Here is a 17,669-nt window from a genome sequence, read left to right as displayed (position 1 = left end):
AACTGTAATAAAAATATTAGAGGTAAAGAGAAACATAAATACTCTTCTTTTTGTTTTTGCAAAAGTGTATAAAAAGCACATTTTGCCCCACTGAGATTAAAAAAAAAAAATGTTTGTGAGTGCCATCTGACCGCAGGACAGTCATTTGTCACACTCCTAACCCTAATCAATTTTGTCCACACCTTGCTAAAGATTGGTGTTTCGGTCAGGAGAAGCTAGGTTATGCTACAGAAATAAACAGTCCCCAACTATCATGGCTCCAAACCATGAAGACTTATTTCTTGCTCTGCCAAAGCCTGTGGCCAGTCAAGGCAATTGTCCACGACAACTACTGGCTCGGCATTTGGGATGCTTCCATTTTACAGCACTTCCATATCATCATGTACTTCTACAACTGCAGTAGGAGAGGGAAAAGAGCTAGAGGTCTCACACTGGCAATCAGATAATGTGTCACTTCTGTCCACAATCCATTGGCCAGAACTAGTCATGTGACTCTGCTCAACTGCAAAGATGCAAGAAAGTAGACACTTCCTATATGCCCAGAAGAAGAGGAGAACTAGGCATAGGTTAGGATCAGAAGTGTCTACCACAGTTGGAAACTCCTGTTAAAATTTCAGAGGTCTTGAACCTCCATAAGGTCACAGAGCATGACAGTGCTAAAGAGAATGGGTATGGTTTTTATACATCCAGCAGCTTCATCTCAGAGATTGATCTGTTTTCCACCAAAGGATGCAGTCCTCTCAAGAATTTACGCCTTTCAGCAGTGCTTGGTCAGTTAGCACAGGGAGTGCCACGTGAGTGGGGAGAGAGAGAACCAAAACAGTATTAAGAAGATAATAGCTATCTTGAGCATCCTCTGACTGGACTACATCCCTGATACTGCACAGAATTAGCCAGGTAGCCTGGGTTCTGATGGCCCTTAGCTAGTTTGAGGTCTAGGCTCACTGACCATCTATATTTACATAATTTGATCTAGTCCCTGACTGTTACAGTCTACAATGACATCATTCTGGATATGACTCTTTCAACTGGTAAAGATAGCAGTCCACTTGGTCCTCCTGTGTAGTGAACCCTTGAGCTCTTCCAGAACTGGATGGCCTAACTGCTTCCCCTGGCCAGGCTGATGCCTGATCCAAACAAGATGTGTCCCTAACCTTGGGTTCGCAAAAAGAGATTGAAAAACATTATAAGACAGAGCCTTTATGATGGGTTTGATGCATTTTAAAATTAGCATTCTCTGATTTCCTTTTCTTTATTGATAGCAAAAACAACTTCTTAAAATATTTTACTTCAAAAAGATAGTACTGATTTTGAAAAATCAAAAAGTGATGTACAGGGCGCCTGGGTGGCTCAGTTGGTTAAGTGACTGCCTTCGGCTCAGGTCATGATCCTGGAGTCCCGGGATCGAGTCCCGCATCGGGCTCCCTGCTCGGCAGGGAGTCTGCTTCTCCCTCTGACCCTCGCCCCTCTCATGTGCTCTCTCTCTCTCATTCTCTCTGTCTCAAATAAATAAATAAAATCTTTTTTTTTTTTTAAAGATTTTATTTATTTATTTGAGAGACAGAGAGCACGAGAGGGAAGAGGGTCAGAGGGAGAAGCAGACCCCCTGCTGAGCAGGGAGCCCGACGTGGGACTCGATCCCGGGACTCCAGGATCATGACCTGAGCCGAAGGCAGTCACTTAACCAACTGAGCCACCCAGGCGCCCAATAAATAAAATCTTTAAAAAAAAAAAAAAGTGATGTACAGCACCCACCTCTAATAGAAGCCTTTGATGTAGTGCTTGAGTTTGAGTGAGTGCATCCCAGGACACTTTTAAGAGTAGCTCCATCTTTTTTAAATTTCGAAAATCTCGTTCTTTTTCTCTTTGCTTACGAGAAAGTTCATCATGGTAGTTCTGCTTATCAATGAGACAGTTTCGTAAGTTGAGATCTAAGATCCCTCTGTTCCAGGTAAAGAGAGAAAATGAAAGTGATTTGTCATCTTGTCATCAACTGCCCTTCATGTTTTTCAAGACAGCATGCTCAGCATATTCATACAGAACTATCATGAGAATCAGATTTTAAATAATGCCAAAAGCAACTTTGTTTGTAAGTTGGCATCATTTAGAGTCACAGTCTTATAAAAAACGCAAATGGAATAGCGGCTTAGCAGATACAGAGGCTCAGAGGCTGAAATTTTATTTAAAAATAGGAATTAACACCTTCCCAGGGAACTGCACCACAGAGTTATTCGCATTAGGAAAAAGTCATGATTACCTCCAAAATACCATTCATCTTTAGGAAAAATCCCTCAACTATAGCATACTCCAGTGATACACTTTTCAGAGGCACATTTCAAAAACTTAAAAAAATACAATACATTGTGTCCTTAAGATTTGGTTATAGGAAATTGAGGAAAATGATGAGTAAAGGTTGGGAAAAATATTTGGAAATACTTTATTTAATATATATTTTTTATTATTATTTTATTTTTTTAAAGATTTTATTTATTTATTTGACAGAGAGATAGCGAGAGCAGGAACACAAGCAGGGGGAGTGGGAGAGGAAGAAGCGGGCTTCCTGCCGAGCAGGGAGCCCGATGTGGGACTCGATCCCAGGACCCTGGGATCATGACCTGAGCCGAAGGCAGACGCTTAACGACTGAGCCACCCAGGCGCCCAAATATATATATTTTTAAAGGATAGCTCTAGGTTCAAATCTTTTTTTAAGATTTTATTTATTTATTCATAAGAGACAGAGAGAGAGAGAGGCAGAGGGAGAAGCAGGCTCCCCGCTGAGCAGGGAGCCTGCCGATGCGGGACTCGATCCCAGGACCCTGGGATCATGACCTGAGCCGAAGGCAGATGCTTAACCATCTGAGCCACCCAGGCGCCCCTAATATTTTTTATTAATGGTAAAAATCTATTCAAAAATCTATAAAATATTTAATTGATTCAACATAAAACTGAGATTATGTGTTGAATCCTCAAATATAAATTGAAGAAAAATTTAAATGATAGATACACAGAAATACTACTAACCTTTCAGTTAGTGAAGTTGCTTCATTCTCTCTGGTTAATTCCAGGAGCTTGACCAATTGGTTATATTCTCGTTCTTTGATTTCAAGTAAGGCTCGTTTGCCTTCAACTTCCTTTATTACATCCTCCTTCTCTTCCATTATAGAATTAATTTTGTTTTCAACTTTCTTTAGCGAGTCATTTAGCTCTTTGAGTTCATATTCCAAGACGATTTTTTTCTTTTCCATTTCTCTGTGGGGGGATACATACATACATGTACACATACATACATATATGTGTACACACACACACGTTTGAGCCCATGGTGTCTTTACCTATTTTACTTCCTGAAAAGGCAACAGAAGAGCTAGTGATGAATTCAAAGGTGGGGTGAAGATCACAGGTGGGTGGGGGATTGGGGGGCATCTCCTCTGAGTGCCAATGAGGGCAATGATTTGTCCTGCCTCCTCACTTTCTCCCCAGATCCCCCCATGCGGCATCACCTGGGGTCTACCCTTATCCTGACCAGCCTCCCTGAATCTCTCAACTTTGGTGGTGGTGATGTGGTTTTTAGAACTGTTACTAATGCCTGCTTTTTTTCCCTCCTCACTAGAGCAATCATATTGTTTCTCCAGAATTTTCGTATCTTCACTTATCTTTATCTTTTTGGGTTCCTCTAAACCTTGAGAATTTCCTTCATGATTTCTGCCTCCAAATTTACCCTGAATGTTCAGGAGTGTTCCCCCATGTGAATAGTTGGCAAAGTAAAGAGTAGCTGTCATCTGGGCTTTAGGCTTCTGGCTGGCTGACACACTTCTAGACCATGAAATTTAGCCTAGTTCAAATACTTAATCTCTTGCATAGCTCTGTTAAAGTCTGTTGGAGTTCTCCACACAGATTCGATTTATAAATTGGAAAGAGAATATTGTCCCCAAATTAAGACATAACTGTTATGAGTGATAGTAATATACTGCATTACTTTCTTCTAACGAACTTGATACACACAACCTAGACAGGGCCAAATGCAGATATTTTGAAGGTTATGATAGTAATTTGATGTGTTCAATGGATAATATTCTTGTTTTAGCATGCACACATAACTTGGGGGGGGAGCGGGTTGGGAGAGCCTAAAAATAATATTAAATCATACACTTTTTTGCGTGTTGTTTTTTCTATCTCTTTTCCAATTTGTACAGGAACAGTTTGATGGTGGACCACTTCATCCTAGTAAAGAAATGGAACCATGTTAAATTATGTAGTCTTAGACCAGAAGTAGTTAAGACAAGAAAATTAAATGGAGAGGAGAGGACTACAATGTACAGAATTCCTGCTATCTGTCCTGTACTGTGCAGGGTGCTTTAATTATTTCACTTAATACTCATAGGGACCTTATAAGATAGTTAAGGTTGTTACCAGTTTAAAGAGGAGGTAGCTGGGGCACCTGGGTGGCTCAGTCGGTTAAGCATCTGCCTTCGGCTTAGGTCATGATCTCGGGGTCCTGGGATCAAGCCCTGCATCAGGGAGTCCGCTTCTCCCTTTGCCCCTCACCCTCGCTCATGCTCTCTCTCTCTCTCAAAATAAATAAAATCTTAAAAATAAAAAAAAAGAGGAGGTAGCTGAGTGTAACAAATGCTGTTTGTTCCCTTTATGGCTATATGCCCATCCTCAGGGGTTGGCTGCTAATAGCCCATGCTTATTCTCCTCTCCTCTCTTCTACTCGCCACTGGCTGAGAAGAGCTGTCTTTATCGGGAGTAAAGGGAAGAGGGCAGCCCTCTGTGACCAATGACTAATGGATGTGGTGATATAACAGCCCATCCCCTTTGCCTCTGGGTGGCATTCATGGTCTAGAGTTCCACATGGGATCAGGTTGAGACTAGAGTTCTCCTGAAAACACATTTTGGCCCAGCTCCTTCCCAACTCTGTGCTACTTTCCTTCCTCTCCTACCAGATTCTCCTTAGTGCCCTCCCTCCACGAATACTTGTCTGAATATTAGAAGCTCTGCTTCTAGGGAACCCTGCCTAAGACTCATGTAGAGAGAATTTAAATGATGTTCCCAAAGTCACACAACTAGGAAGTGGTAAGGCCAAGATCAGAAGCTAACTTTGTCTAGTACCACTTTCCACTATGCTCTGTAGGCTCACAGAAGGTTTAGTTTTAGCCTCAAGCAGCTTATGAACATGGCAGGGGTTCTGCAACAGCCGTTTCTGCCTGGGATCACACTGGACTTTGGTGCCTGGGGTAACACACATTCATGAAGGTTGTACACATCATGGCAGTGTAGCGCATTTCTCCCTGGGATCTTGCTCAGTCCTGGGACAGATCCAAGTTTTGTAAGTCTAAGACTCTTAGGATTTGTTGGGGGGCCTCTTTAAGAAAAAGAATAAAAAATTACAAATGCTAAATAGGCACAGGGCCTTGGAAGAGGTTCATGGAAGTGAGGGGCCTGAAGCTTTAGCTTTGTTGGGCTCCTCGTATATCTGTCTCTGCTCAGGTCCTCCATTCCAGGTAGCAGCTGGGTCTGTCTTGTTTGACTGCTCTAAGACCCTTAAGGAAAAAGAGGTTAAAGTGAATCATAATTGTCCTTTAAGCCAATGAGTCTCAGATGTTGTTGTTTTTAAAATAACTCTAGGTTATTTAAATCATTTTTGAGATATATATATATATATATTTCAAAGTAAAATGAATTTTAATTATCTCCTAAAACATAAATGCATAAGCAAAGTCTTCATCACTTTCATGGGGAGAAGGAAGTAGAGTGGAATCAAACAGACAAGGATAAAGTTATACAAATATAATTAAGAGGTTAGGACATCTGGTTGCTCTTCAAAGAAGTGATTGTGTTTGTGACATTCAGTGCTAATGCTGAAAATGCTTGGTGAGGTCTAGAGAGGTCATTTCCCTGGGTCAAGGGTTCCACATTAGGGAGGGACTACCAAACACTCTCAAGTCTTCTGTGAATTCCCAGAGCCCGGTGTAGTTTGATTGGATCAGTCACAACACTGAACACTTCAGTTTGTTTGATGCTACCCCTCTTTGTCAAACCTGCATGGTTAGTCTTGATAATGATGCATCTTTACGTCCACGTGGGCACAATGCTTAAGCATTTATGAATTGTAAGTAGCACACCTTTAGGTTGACCTGATATTCCAACAGTTCTTCTAGTTCCTTCTGCTCCTTTAGTAATTGCTTTTGCTTAGATGTCAAATCTTCCCGTAAATTTTTGATTTCCAGTTTCTTCTGCATTATTTCCTTACGTAATTCCTCAGTGCTTTCTCTCAATAGTCTCGTCTTCTTCTCCATTTCCTTTAAAAGTCATGAAAATTATCAGGTTATATAGAGCCTGAGCAAATATCTGTCTGCCCAAAAATCACATTAAAAATAATTTTACTCACCGTTTTTATTATATTTGTTTTGAGCTTCACGAATGATTTCTTACAAAGTTAAATACAATAATGATTTCTGACATCTTCGATAAAGGCATCACCGTAGTATGACATGTATTAAACATTCTGCATAAGATTCATACTTGTCTTTTTTTTTACTAGTCTTCCTTTCTATCCTGTATTTTAAATGTGTCCTTTTTGAGTTAATTTTTATTTCATACCCAAAAAACGTGAGTGAAAATTTCCAGCCTATTTTCTAGTAGCTTTGTGATTTGACATCAGATGCAAATAATCTTTGACTATTGGGCTTATGGTTAACCTGAGTTGCACGTGAGAATTAAAGACTAGGGAGTTCATATTTGGAAAACCCAACCCTTTGTGCTCCTTAATCCCCCACTTTCTTATTGGTATTACTTCTCTAACTCATTCATATTCTCCCCAAAGACCCTCCACCCCAGACTCATAACACATCTTTGTTCCCTTGACTGATTATTTGGGGACTGTGTGGCTCATAGGAGAGAAGGCTTACACTCAGAAAATCTCCACATTATCAATGACTGAGTGAATGGATCCATTTAGCTTGCTCTGGGCTTTCTGCATCTCTCCCTCCTCCACTGCTGCTGGGAAAGGGTTAAATTGGTGAGCCTATGATCTGGAACTAAAATTCAAAATGCTTTTTCCCATAAAATCTGTGTGGTAAATGAGAGTTAGGTGTACTTATAGTGTATATCTTATATATATTATATAGATATATAGATATATTATATTACATATACACACACACACGTAACAAGTAGTATTTTACTCTATGCTAAACAGGTTTTTGTGCCTTGGAGTTAAAACACCAACAACACACTTTTGAAATATAACTGTTCAGAAGAGGACAACAGTGCAAAGTGTAATGACATTTCTATTTACTTTGTGTGATAGATCACGAAAAATGGACTCAAATTCCTCCTGTTACTGTGGGTATTTGTCATTCTTCTCATTACGAGGTAGAGCCTGCTTCTCTACCCCTTGAGTTTAGACTTAGCCGTGTGACTTGCTTGGACCAATGAAATATTCCAAAAGCAGAGGCTTGAAAAGTCTTGTGTGTTGGGGTTTGCCATTACTTGAGGCTGTCTGTCTCTTTCTTGAGGCTGGAAACCCACCATTATATGACTAACTGGTGACATATGATCTTAGACCAACTAGCCTGCCAACTGGCCGACACACGAATGAAGCCATCCTAGACCATCCGGCCCCAAATGAACCGGCTCAGACCAGAAGAACTCAAAACTGTGAGAGAAAAAAAAAAAAAAGACTTGTTGGCTGCTTTAAGCCACTCAGTTCTGGGGCACTTTGTGATGCAGGAATAGTTAGTGATACATCTCCTTCCTGAAAATTTCTCATAGTAAGCTTGAGATGTTCAGGAAGCTCTGGTAACAACTATGCAAAAATAATGTTTTTACGTGCCAACCACACATCCTTTTTTTTCCCCCTAAAAACAAAGCAGATAGTGTCCAACTAAACACAACCTAAACTAGATGCCAAATAGCTAAGCCTGTAATAGGCATCACTGTGTGTATTCCAGAAGTTATTCCTTTCAGCATTATCCAACTTAAGACTCTTGGATCTTTCAAATGTCTCAGGGTATGGTTGTTGTGATAAACATTAATATTTATCAAAAGGGATGTTTGAATCCAGTTGTATTTAACAAACTGTAGACCATCTAAGACTTACTCCTGGCTTAGGTATCTTCTCAAATTCCTTTATTATGAGGGTTTTTTCTTCTGTTAAGCTGTAAAAAAACAAAACCAAAAACCAACAAGTTTGACAATGTACAAAAGAGTAAGCCATTTCTGCAGTAATAACTTTCTGCTTTCTCTTAGAATGTGCCTCCCATGTTTGTTTGCCAGGTAACCTGGTGGCCATTCTCTGTGGTGGCTTCCATGACTCCCAGTTAGGTGCTTCCTCCCCAGTCCTCCCACAACACTGTGTACACTCACGCATTAGAACAGTTATCTCATCACATTATAGCTACTTGGTAGCACGACCTCCTCCCTAGATTCTGACCCCTTCCAGGCAGGCTCTGGGCCTTTTCTTTCTTTTTTTTTTTTTTTAAAATAAAGACCTTGTTTATTTTTTTAAATGTTTTATTTATTTATTCATGTGAGTCAGAGAGAGAGAGAGAGAGGCAGAGGGAGAAGCAGGCTCCCCACACAGCAGGGAGCCTGATGTGGGACTTGATCCCAGGACCCTGGGATCATGACCTGAGCTGAAAGCAGACGTTCAACCATCTGAGCTACCCAGGCGCCCCTGGGCCTTTTCTTTTTTTATACTATTTGCAATGAACCAGTGCCTGCCTGGATTACTGCAGTGTCTTCCATTGGCTCCATCAAATAAGGAGATCTTGATAGCCAGTAGGTCTGGGAACTTGGAGCTAAAGGTGCATGCACACCAGATTTCCTTTTTATGAATTTTTATTTGCAATAATGTAAACTAAGGTTAGTGTAAGAAGTATGTGCCACATGGAATTTAATATAAGTCAACTGTCTGGGCCACAAGCTGAAGTTGAACTTTCAGAGTTTTGAATATGTATGCCTTTGCATTTAGAGCTTGCCTACAAAATGATGATAGTCTACTTCCAACCTATTGATCCTACACCTCACCCAGGCTGCCACGAGGGGGTGGTAGTGTGCTGCCATATTTTGGTTGTAAAGGCCGCCTTAATGTCCGAGTTGGAAAAATGGTGACATGAAGCTTTCCCACAAGGTAAGACTCACAGCCTTTACTTTAAATAAGTATAAGATGATCTTTTCTTTAAGCAAACATAAGATGGCTAATTCTTTAGGACATTTTAAACTAGTTACATTTCTATCATGCGTTTTTTATTAAGAAAAACTGATTTTTTTCCTTTAAAGGATGCATATTTTCCTATTTATAGAGAAATATATCATTCATAATCCCATCCCCATCACACACAGTTGATCATTGTTACTTTTCTTGTATCTTTTAATAATAGTATACAAAATGTGTACATATGATTGAATCCATTTTTACCCAACATGTAATTAAAAATATCTTCCCAATTAAAAATATCTTCAGACTTCGTAATTAACAATTTAATAGTTTCAAAGTTCCCTAGTGGGTGGATGTCGCATAATAAAATAATCCTAAATATCATCTATCTTTCACTGTCCCTATATCAGGTAATTTACATGCATCATTTCTAAACTTCAGAACTTATCAAGTAGGTATCATTTTCTTCATTGTGCAAATGAAGAAACAGGAGCTGAGCACGTTTTCCAAAGTCACACAGTCAAGGCTGAACTGACATTCAAAACTAGAAACCTAGCTCTGACTCAATACCAAGCTGCCAGCCTCTGCAATACATTATTATTTTAAATATTCCATTATTTTTTTAGAATTTAGATCTCTCAAATAAATAAATAAAAATCTTTAAAAAAAAATTTAGATTGCTTTCAGTTTTTCACTTTTAAAAAGTAATAATGTAGTAAATATCCTTATGCATTCTTTTTTTTTCCCTCCTTTTAGAGTCTCCTTTTTGCATGGCATTACTGAAATAAAGGAAAACCACTTTTGTGCCTCTTGATATATATTAACTCCTAACCTTTTAAACTGACATTAAAGTTTAAATTTGCCTGACACTTCCTGCTTTCCTGGCTAAGGGGTGCTTCAGGGTCAAAATTCCTCCAGGGATTCATTTCTTTTCTGCAGCAAGAGAGTCCTAACTGAAACCATGTCATCAAAGGGTTTTGGTTTTAAGGACTCGTGGGTGAAGAGACAGTATACAGAAGTCCTGTATGTTGTCATGTGCAAGAGGCATCTTCCACCACCCATAGTAGAAACAGCCTGAGTGGGTGGAAATCGCAAGAGGTAGGTTTTTGAACCAGTACGAGCAATAAACATCTAAGAGTCACGCGGTCCAAAGCTGAAATGGGCTGCTGTGGGAGGCTGTGCGCTCCCGTCAGGAGGTGCTGAAGCGTAGACGGTTGGTCACTGAGGGAAGATTGAGGTGATTCTAATGTGTAGTCAGGGCTGAGAACCACTTTTGGGGCCGACAGTTGTTAAAGTTTGACATGTCTCAGAATCACAGAGGGAGCTTGTAAAACATTCACACATTGCCTGGGGTGGGAGGCTTGGACAGAAATTGGGAGTCATTAGTTTTAGGGTTGGATCTGCCTTTTAAACAAGTTTCTCAGGTGCTCCTTTTTCAGTTATGAAGACTACACCCTGCAAAACCTGTTCTAAGCTCATTCTGTTCTCGGTTTCCACGGGGAGAGCAGGAAAGGTTTTTAAAAAAGTGTTTAGAAAGTAAAATCTGTTCCAGCTGTGAGTATTTCCTTACTAATCCTGATGACCTGGATGCCCCTCGGTCATAGCTAACATTCTGGAATTCCAGATGCATTGCTAAAATACGCCCTCTGTTCCTTTCTTGCCAGATCTGTTTGTTTCTTGGTTCCAACTTTGCTACTACTACCGGACAAAGAATGGAGAACAGCTACTGAGCCCTGGATGACAGCACAGGGATGGTGGGAATCAGCTAGGAAGAATAAAGAGTCACTACGGGCAGGATCCCAGGATAGTCCTGCACATGTGCAGCACGAGTGTCCCCAGTCTCCACGTCCCCACTCATGACAGACAGTGACAAATGACCAGGGCTGAGACCTGTCAGAATGCATCACATTTAGCATGAGAGACACAATTTATTTGCTGTCCAGATCTGAGGAATTATTAGAAAGCAGAGAAGCCCCGAAAGGTAACCAAGGGAAGGCAGGGAAAAGGCTGAAAAGAGTATTGGAAAATCTTTTCAGAGAATGTTTTTAGAAAGATAATGACTTCTACTTTGTTTCAAAAACAAGTTCTCAATAGTATTTATTTCATTATTTATTTGTAATATTTAACTTAAGAAGGTTATATATTCTTTCCTAAACTGCATATTCAAGAGATCAATATTTTTTTTTTACTTTTTTTTTATTCTTATGTTAATCCCCATACATTACATCATTAGTTTTAGATGAAGTGTTCCATGATTCATTGTTTGTGCATAACACCCAGTGCTCCATGCAGAATGTGCCCTCCTCAATACCCACCACCAGGCTAACCCATCCTCCCACCCCCCTCCCCTCTAGAACCCTGTTTGTTTTTCAGAGTCCATCTTCTCTCATGGTTTGTCTACCCCTCCGATTTCCCCCGCTTCATTCTTCCCCTCCCGCTACCACCTTCTTCTTTTTTTTTTTTTTCTTAACATATATTGCATTATTTGTTTCAGAGGTACAGGTCTGAGATTCAACAGTCTTGCACAATTCACAGCGCTTACCAGAGCACATACCCTCCCCAGTGTCTATCACCCAGTCACCCCATCCTTCCCACTCCACCCCCCACTCCAGCAACCCTCAGTTTGTTTCCTGAGATTAAGAATTCCTCATATCAGTGAGATCATATGATACATGTCTTTCTCTGTTTGACTTATTTCACTCAACATAATACCCTCCAGTTCCATCCACGTCGTTGCAAATGGCAAGATCTCATTCCTTTTGATGGCTGCATAATATTCCATTGTATATATATACCACATCTTCTTTATCCATTCATCTCTTGATGGACATCTTGGCTCTTTCCACAGTTTGGCTATTGTGGACATTGCTGCTATAAACATCGGGGTGCACGTACCCCTTCGGATCCGTACTTTTGTATCTTTGGGGTAAATACCCAGTAGCGCAATTGCTGGATCATAGGGTAGCTCTATTTTCAACTTCTTGAGGAACCTCCATACAGTTTTCCAGAGTGGCTGCAACAGCTTGCATTCCCACCAACAGTGTAGGAGGGTCCCCCTTTCTCCGCATCCCCGCCAACATCTGTCATTTCCTGACTTGTTAATTTTAGCCATTCTGACTGGTGTGAGGTGGTATCTCATTGAGGTTTTGATTTGGATTTCCCTGATGCCGAGCGATATTGAGCACTTTTTCATGTGTCTGTTGGCCATTTGGATGTCTTCTTTGGAAAAATGTCTGTTCGTGTCTTCTGCCCATTTCTTGATTGGATTCTTTGTTCTTTGGGTGTTGAGTTTGATGAGTTCTTTATAGATTTTGGATACTAGCCCTTTATCTGATATGTCATTTGCAAATATCTTCTCCCATTCTGTCGGTTGTCTTTTGGTTTTGTTGACTGTTTCCTTTGCTTTGCAAAAGCTTTTTATCTTGATGAAGTCCCAATAGTTCATTTTTGCCCTTGCCTCCCTTGCCTTTGGCGATGTTTCTAGGAAGAAGTTGCTTCGGCTGAGGTCAAAGAGGTTGCTGCCTGTGTTCTCCTTTAGGATTTTGATGGACTCCTGTCTCACATTGAGGTCTTTCAACCATTTGGAGTCTATTTTTGTGTGTGGTGTAAGGAAATGGTCCAGTTTCATTCTTCTGCATGTGGCTATCCAATTTTCCCAACACCATTTGTTGAAGAGACTGTCTTTGTTCCATTGGACATTCTTTCCTGCTTTGTCAAAGATGAGTTGACCATAGAGTTGAGGGTCCATTTCTGGGCTCTCTATTCTGTTCCATTGATCTATCTGTCTGTTTTTGTGCCAGTACCATGCTGTCTTAATGATGACAGCTTTGTAATAGAGCTGGAAGTCCGGAATTGTGATGCCGCCAGCTTTGCTTTTCTTTTTCAACATTCCTCTGGCTATGCGGGGTCTTTTCTGGTTCCATACAAATTTTAGGATTATTTGTTCCATTTCTTTGAAAAAAGATGATGGTATTTTGTTGGGGATTGCATGGAATGTGTAGATTGCTCTAGGTAGCATTGACATCTTCACAATATTTGTTCTTCAATCCATGAGCATGGAACGTTTTTCCATTTCTTTGTGTCTTCCTCAATTTCTTTCATGAGTATTTTATAGTTTTCTGAGTACAGATCCTTTGTCTCTTTGGTTAGATTTATTCCTAGGTATCTTATGGTTTTGGGTGCAATTGTAAATGGGATCGACTCCTTAATTTCTCTTTCTTCTGTCTTGTTGTTGGTGTATAGGAATGCCACTGACTTCTGTGCATTGATTTTATATCCTGCCACTTTACTGAATTCCTGTATGAGTTCTAGCAGTTTTGGGGTGGAGTCTTTGGGGTTTTCCACATAAAGTATCATATCATCTGCAAAGAGTGAGAGTTTGACTTCTTCCTTGCCAATTTGGATGCCTTTGATTTCTTTTTGTTGTCTGATTGCTGTGGCTAGGACTTCCAATACTATGTTGAATAGCAGTGGTGATAGTGGACATCCCTGCCGCGTTCCTGACCTTAGGGGGAAAGCTCTCAGTTTTTCCCCATTGAGAATGATATTCGCTGTAGGTTTTTCATAGATGGCTTTTACGATATTGAGGTATGTACCCTCTATCCCTATACTCTGAAGAGTTTTGATCAAGAAAGGATGCTGTACTTTGTCAAATGCTTTTTCTGCATCTATTGAGAGGATCATATGATTCTTGTTCTTTCTTTTGTTAATGTATTGTATCACATTGATTGATTTGCAGATGTTGAACCAACCTTGCAGCCCAGGGATAAATTCCACTTGGTCATGGTGAATAATCCTTTTAATGTACTGTTGGATCCTATTGCCTAGTATTTTGGTGAGAATTTTTGCATCCATGTTCATCAGGGATATTGGTCTGTAATTCTCCTTTTTGATGGGGTCTTTGTCTGGTTTTGGGATCAAGGTAATGCTGGCCTCATAAAACGAGTTTGGAAGTTTTCCTTCCATTTCTATTTTTTGGAACAGTTTCAGAAGAATAGGTATTAATTCTTCTTGAAATGTTTGGTAGAATTCCCCTGGGAAGCCATCTGGCCCTGGGCTTTTGTTTGTTGGGAGATTTTTGATGACTGCTTCAATTTCCTTAGTGGTTATAGGTCTGTTCAGGTTTTCTATTTCATCCTGGTTCAGTTTTGGTAGTTGGTACATCTCTAGGAATGCATCCATTTCTTCCAGGTTATTTAATTTGCTGGCATAGAGTTGCTCATAATATGTTCTTATAATTGTTTGTATTTCTTTGGTGTTGGTTGTGATCTCTCCTCTTTCATTCATGATTTTGTTGATGTGGGTCATTTCTCTTCTCTTTTTGATAAGTCTGGCCAGGGGTTTATCAATCTTGTTAATTCTTTCAAAGAACCAGCTCCTAGTTTCGTTGATCTGTTCTACTGTTCTTTTAGTTTCTATTTCATTGATTTCTGCTCTGATCTTTATTATTTCTCTTCTCCTGCTGGGTTTAGGCTTTATTTGCTGTTCTTTCTCCAGCTTCTTCAGGTGTAGGGTTAGGTTGTATACTTGAGACCTTTCTTGCTTCTTGAGAAAGGCTTGTATTGCTATATACTTTCCTCTTAGGACTGCCTTTGCTGCATCCCAAAGATTTTGAATAGTTGTGTTTTCATTTTCATTGGTTTCCATGTATTTTTTTAATTCTTCTTTAATTTCCTGATTGACCCATTCGTTCTTCAGTAGGATGCTCTTTAGCCTCCATGTATTTGAGTTCTTTCTGACTTTTGTCTTGTGATTGAGTTCTAGTTTCAAAGTATTGTGGTCTGAAAATAGGCAGGGAATGATTCCAATCTTTTGGTACCGGTTGAGACCTGATTTATGACCTAGGATGTGATCTATTCTGGAGAATGTTCCATGGGCACTAGAGAAGAATGTGTATTCCGTTGCTTTGGGGTGGAATGTTCTGAATATGTCTGTAAAGTCCATTTGGTCCAGTGTGTCATTTAAAGTCTTTATTTCCTTGTTGATCTTTTGCTTAGACGATCTGTCCATTCCAGTGAGGGGGGTGTTAAAGTCCCCCACTATTATTGTATTGTTGTCGATGTGTTTCTTTGCTTTTGTTATTAATTGGCTTATATAATTGGCTGCTCCCATGTTAGGGGCATAGATATTTACAATTGTTAGATCTTCTTGTTGGATAGATCCTTTTAGTAGGATATAGTGTCCTTCCTCATCTCTTATTACAGTCTTTGGTTTAAAAGCTAATTTGTCTGATATAAGGATTGCCACCCCAGCTTTCTTTTGGTGTCCATTAGCATGGTAAATGGTTTTCCACCCCCTCACTTTCAATCTGGGGCTGTCTTTGGGTCGAAAATGAGTCTCTTGCAGACAGCATATCGATGGGTCTTGTTTTTTAATCCAGTCTGATAGCCTGTGTCTTTTGATTGGGGCATTGAGCCCATTTACATTCAGGGTAACTATTGAAAGATAGGAATTTAGTGCCATTGTATTGCCTGTAAGGTGACTGTTACTCTATATTGTCTGTGTTCCTTTCTGGTCTATGTTGCTTTTAGGCTCTCTCTTTGCTTAGAGGACCCCTTTCAAGATTTCCTGTAGGGCTGGTTTTGTGTTTGCAAATTCCTTTAGTTTTTGTTTGTCCTGGAAGCTTTTTATCTCTCCTTCAATTTTCAATGACAGCCTAGCTGGATATAGTATTCTTGGCTGCATATTTTTCTCATTTAGTGCTCTGAATATATCCTGCCAGTCCTTTCTGGCCTGCCAGGTCTCTGTGGATAGGTCTGTTGCCAATCTAATGTTTCTACCCTTATAGGTTACATATCTCTTCTCCCGAGCTGCTTTCAGGATTTTCTCTTTGTCTATGAGACTCGTAAGTTTTACTATTAGATGTCGGGGTGTTGACCTATTTTTATTGATTTTGAGAGGGGTTCTCTGTGCTTCCTGGATTTTCATGCCTGTTTCCTTCCCCAAATTAGGGAAGTTCTCTGCTATAATTTGCTCCATTATACCTTCTGCCCCTCTCTCTCTTTCTTCTTCTTCTGGGATCCCAATTATTCTAATGTTGTTTCATCTTATGGTATCGCTTATCTCTCGAATTCTGCCCTTGTGATCCAGTAGTTGTTTATCTCTCTTTTTCTCAGCTTCTTTATTTTCCATCATTTCATCTTCTATATTACTGATTCTCTCTTCTGCCTCATTTATTCTAGCAGTTAGCGCCCCCATTTTTGATTGCACCTCATTAATAGCCTTTTTGATTTCTACTTGGTTGGATTTTAGTTCTTTTACTTCTCCAGAAAGGGTTTCTCTAATAACTTCCATATTTTTTTCAAGCCCAGCTAGTATCTTTAAAGTGATGATTCTGAACTCTAGATCTGACATTGTACTAATGTCCGTATTGAGTAGGTCCCTGGCAGTCAGTACTACCTCCTGTTCTTTTTGTTGAGGTGATTTTTTCCGTCTTGTCATTTTGTGCAGAGGAGAATAGATTAATGAGAGAACAAAATGCTAGCAGAGTAACAACGTCCCCAGAAAATGTACTCTAAACAAATCAGAAAAGACCTGAAGCAGTGGGAAAAGAAAGGGAAAGAGAGAAAAAAGAAAAAGAAAAAAAAGATAAAGATAAAAACAAAAACAAAACAAAACAACAACAAAAAAACCAGAATGTGATCAAATATGATCAGTGCCACACACTAGATTTGGGGTGTATTTTGGTCTTTTAGAAGAAAGTGCTTCCCAAAATTTTAAAGAAAGAAAAACTTATATATGTACAAAAATAAGGGTTGATATGATGAAGGGATGGAATATGACTGTAAAGATGGAAATTATAAAAAATTTTATAAAAGGAATTGATAAGAAGTTGTTTGAAAAAAGAAAGAAGAGGATTTAAAAAAAAAAAAAAGGGAGAGGATGTGATCAGGCAGGGGAATAGAAAACACCATATACTAGAGATTTAGGGTATATTTTGATCTGTTAGAAGAAACTATCTCAAAATTTTAAAGAGAGAACAACTTATATATATAAGCCAAAAATACGGGTAACTACTATGAAGGGATAGAATATGACTCTAAAAATGAAAAATAAAAATGTTTTTTTTTTTAAAAAAAGGGATTGATAAGATGTTGGTTGAAAAAGGGAAAAAGAAAAATTCAAAAAGAAAAAAAGACAGTTAAAAAAAATTAACTTTGAAAGACTACAGAATCATGGTAAAAAAGCCATGAATTCTATGTGCAGTAGTCCCCTAGAGCTGGAGTTCTGCCGTTCTCATTGATGGGTAAACTTGGTCTTGGCTGGCTGTTCTCGCTGATCTTCTGGGGAGGGGCCTGTTGCCGCGGTTTCCAAATGTCTTTGCCGGAGGCAGAATTGCCCCGCCCTCGCCCCCTCCCAGCTAAGTAATCTGCTCAGGTTTGCTCTCCGGGGCTTTTGTTCCCTGCGAGCTTTCCGTACAGCTTTGGAGGCGGAGAGTGAAAATGGCGGCCTCCCAATCTCCGCCCCGGAGGAGCGAGAACTCGGGGCCCGCTTCTCAGTGAGCCCC

The 17,669-nt window shown here is 39.8% G+C and overlaps 1 protein-coding gene across 1 annotated transcript in view; it reads right to left on the bottom strand.

Moving 5' to 3' along the window:
- Positions 1 to 17,669, bottom strand: part of CCDC146 (coiled-coil domain containing 146) — a 102,123-nt gene that overhangs the window by 22,211 nt on the left and 62,243 nt on the right. Inside the window, exons 4-8 of the mRNA XM_021689711.1 lie at positions 8,105 to 8,162; positions 6,126 to 6,302; positions 4,148 to 4,221; positions 3,022 to 3,249; positions 1,756 to 1,942 (exon numbers count right to left, since the gene is read on the bottom strand). Coding sequence (XP_021545386.1) covers positions 1,756 to 1,942; positions 3,022 to 3,249; positions 4,148 to 4,221; positions 6,126 to 6,302; positions 8,105 to 8,162 — 724 coding nt within the window. The remainder of the gene's footprint in view (positions 1 to 1,755; positions 1,943 to 3,021; positions 3,250 to 4,147; positions 4,222 to 6,125; positions 6,303 to 8,104; positions 8,163 to 17,669) is intronic.

This window comes from Neomonachus schauinslandi, chromosome 12 (genome assembly GCF_002201575.2).
Source record: "Neomonachus schauinslandi chromosome 12, ASM220157v2, whole genome shotgun sequence".
Lineage (NCBI taxonomy): Eukaryota > Metazoa > Chordata > Mammalia > Carnivora > Phocidae > Neomonachus > Neomonachus schauinslandi.
The sequence above is the reverse complement of the archived record's forward strand: the minus strand, read 5'-3'. Positions and strand labels throughout refer to the sequence as shown.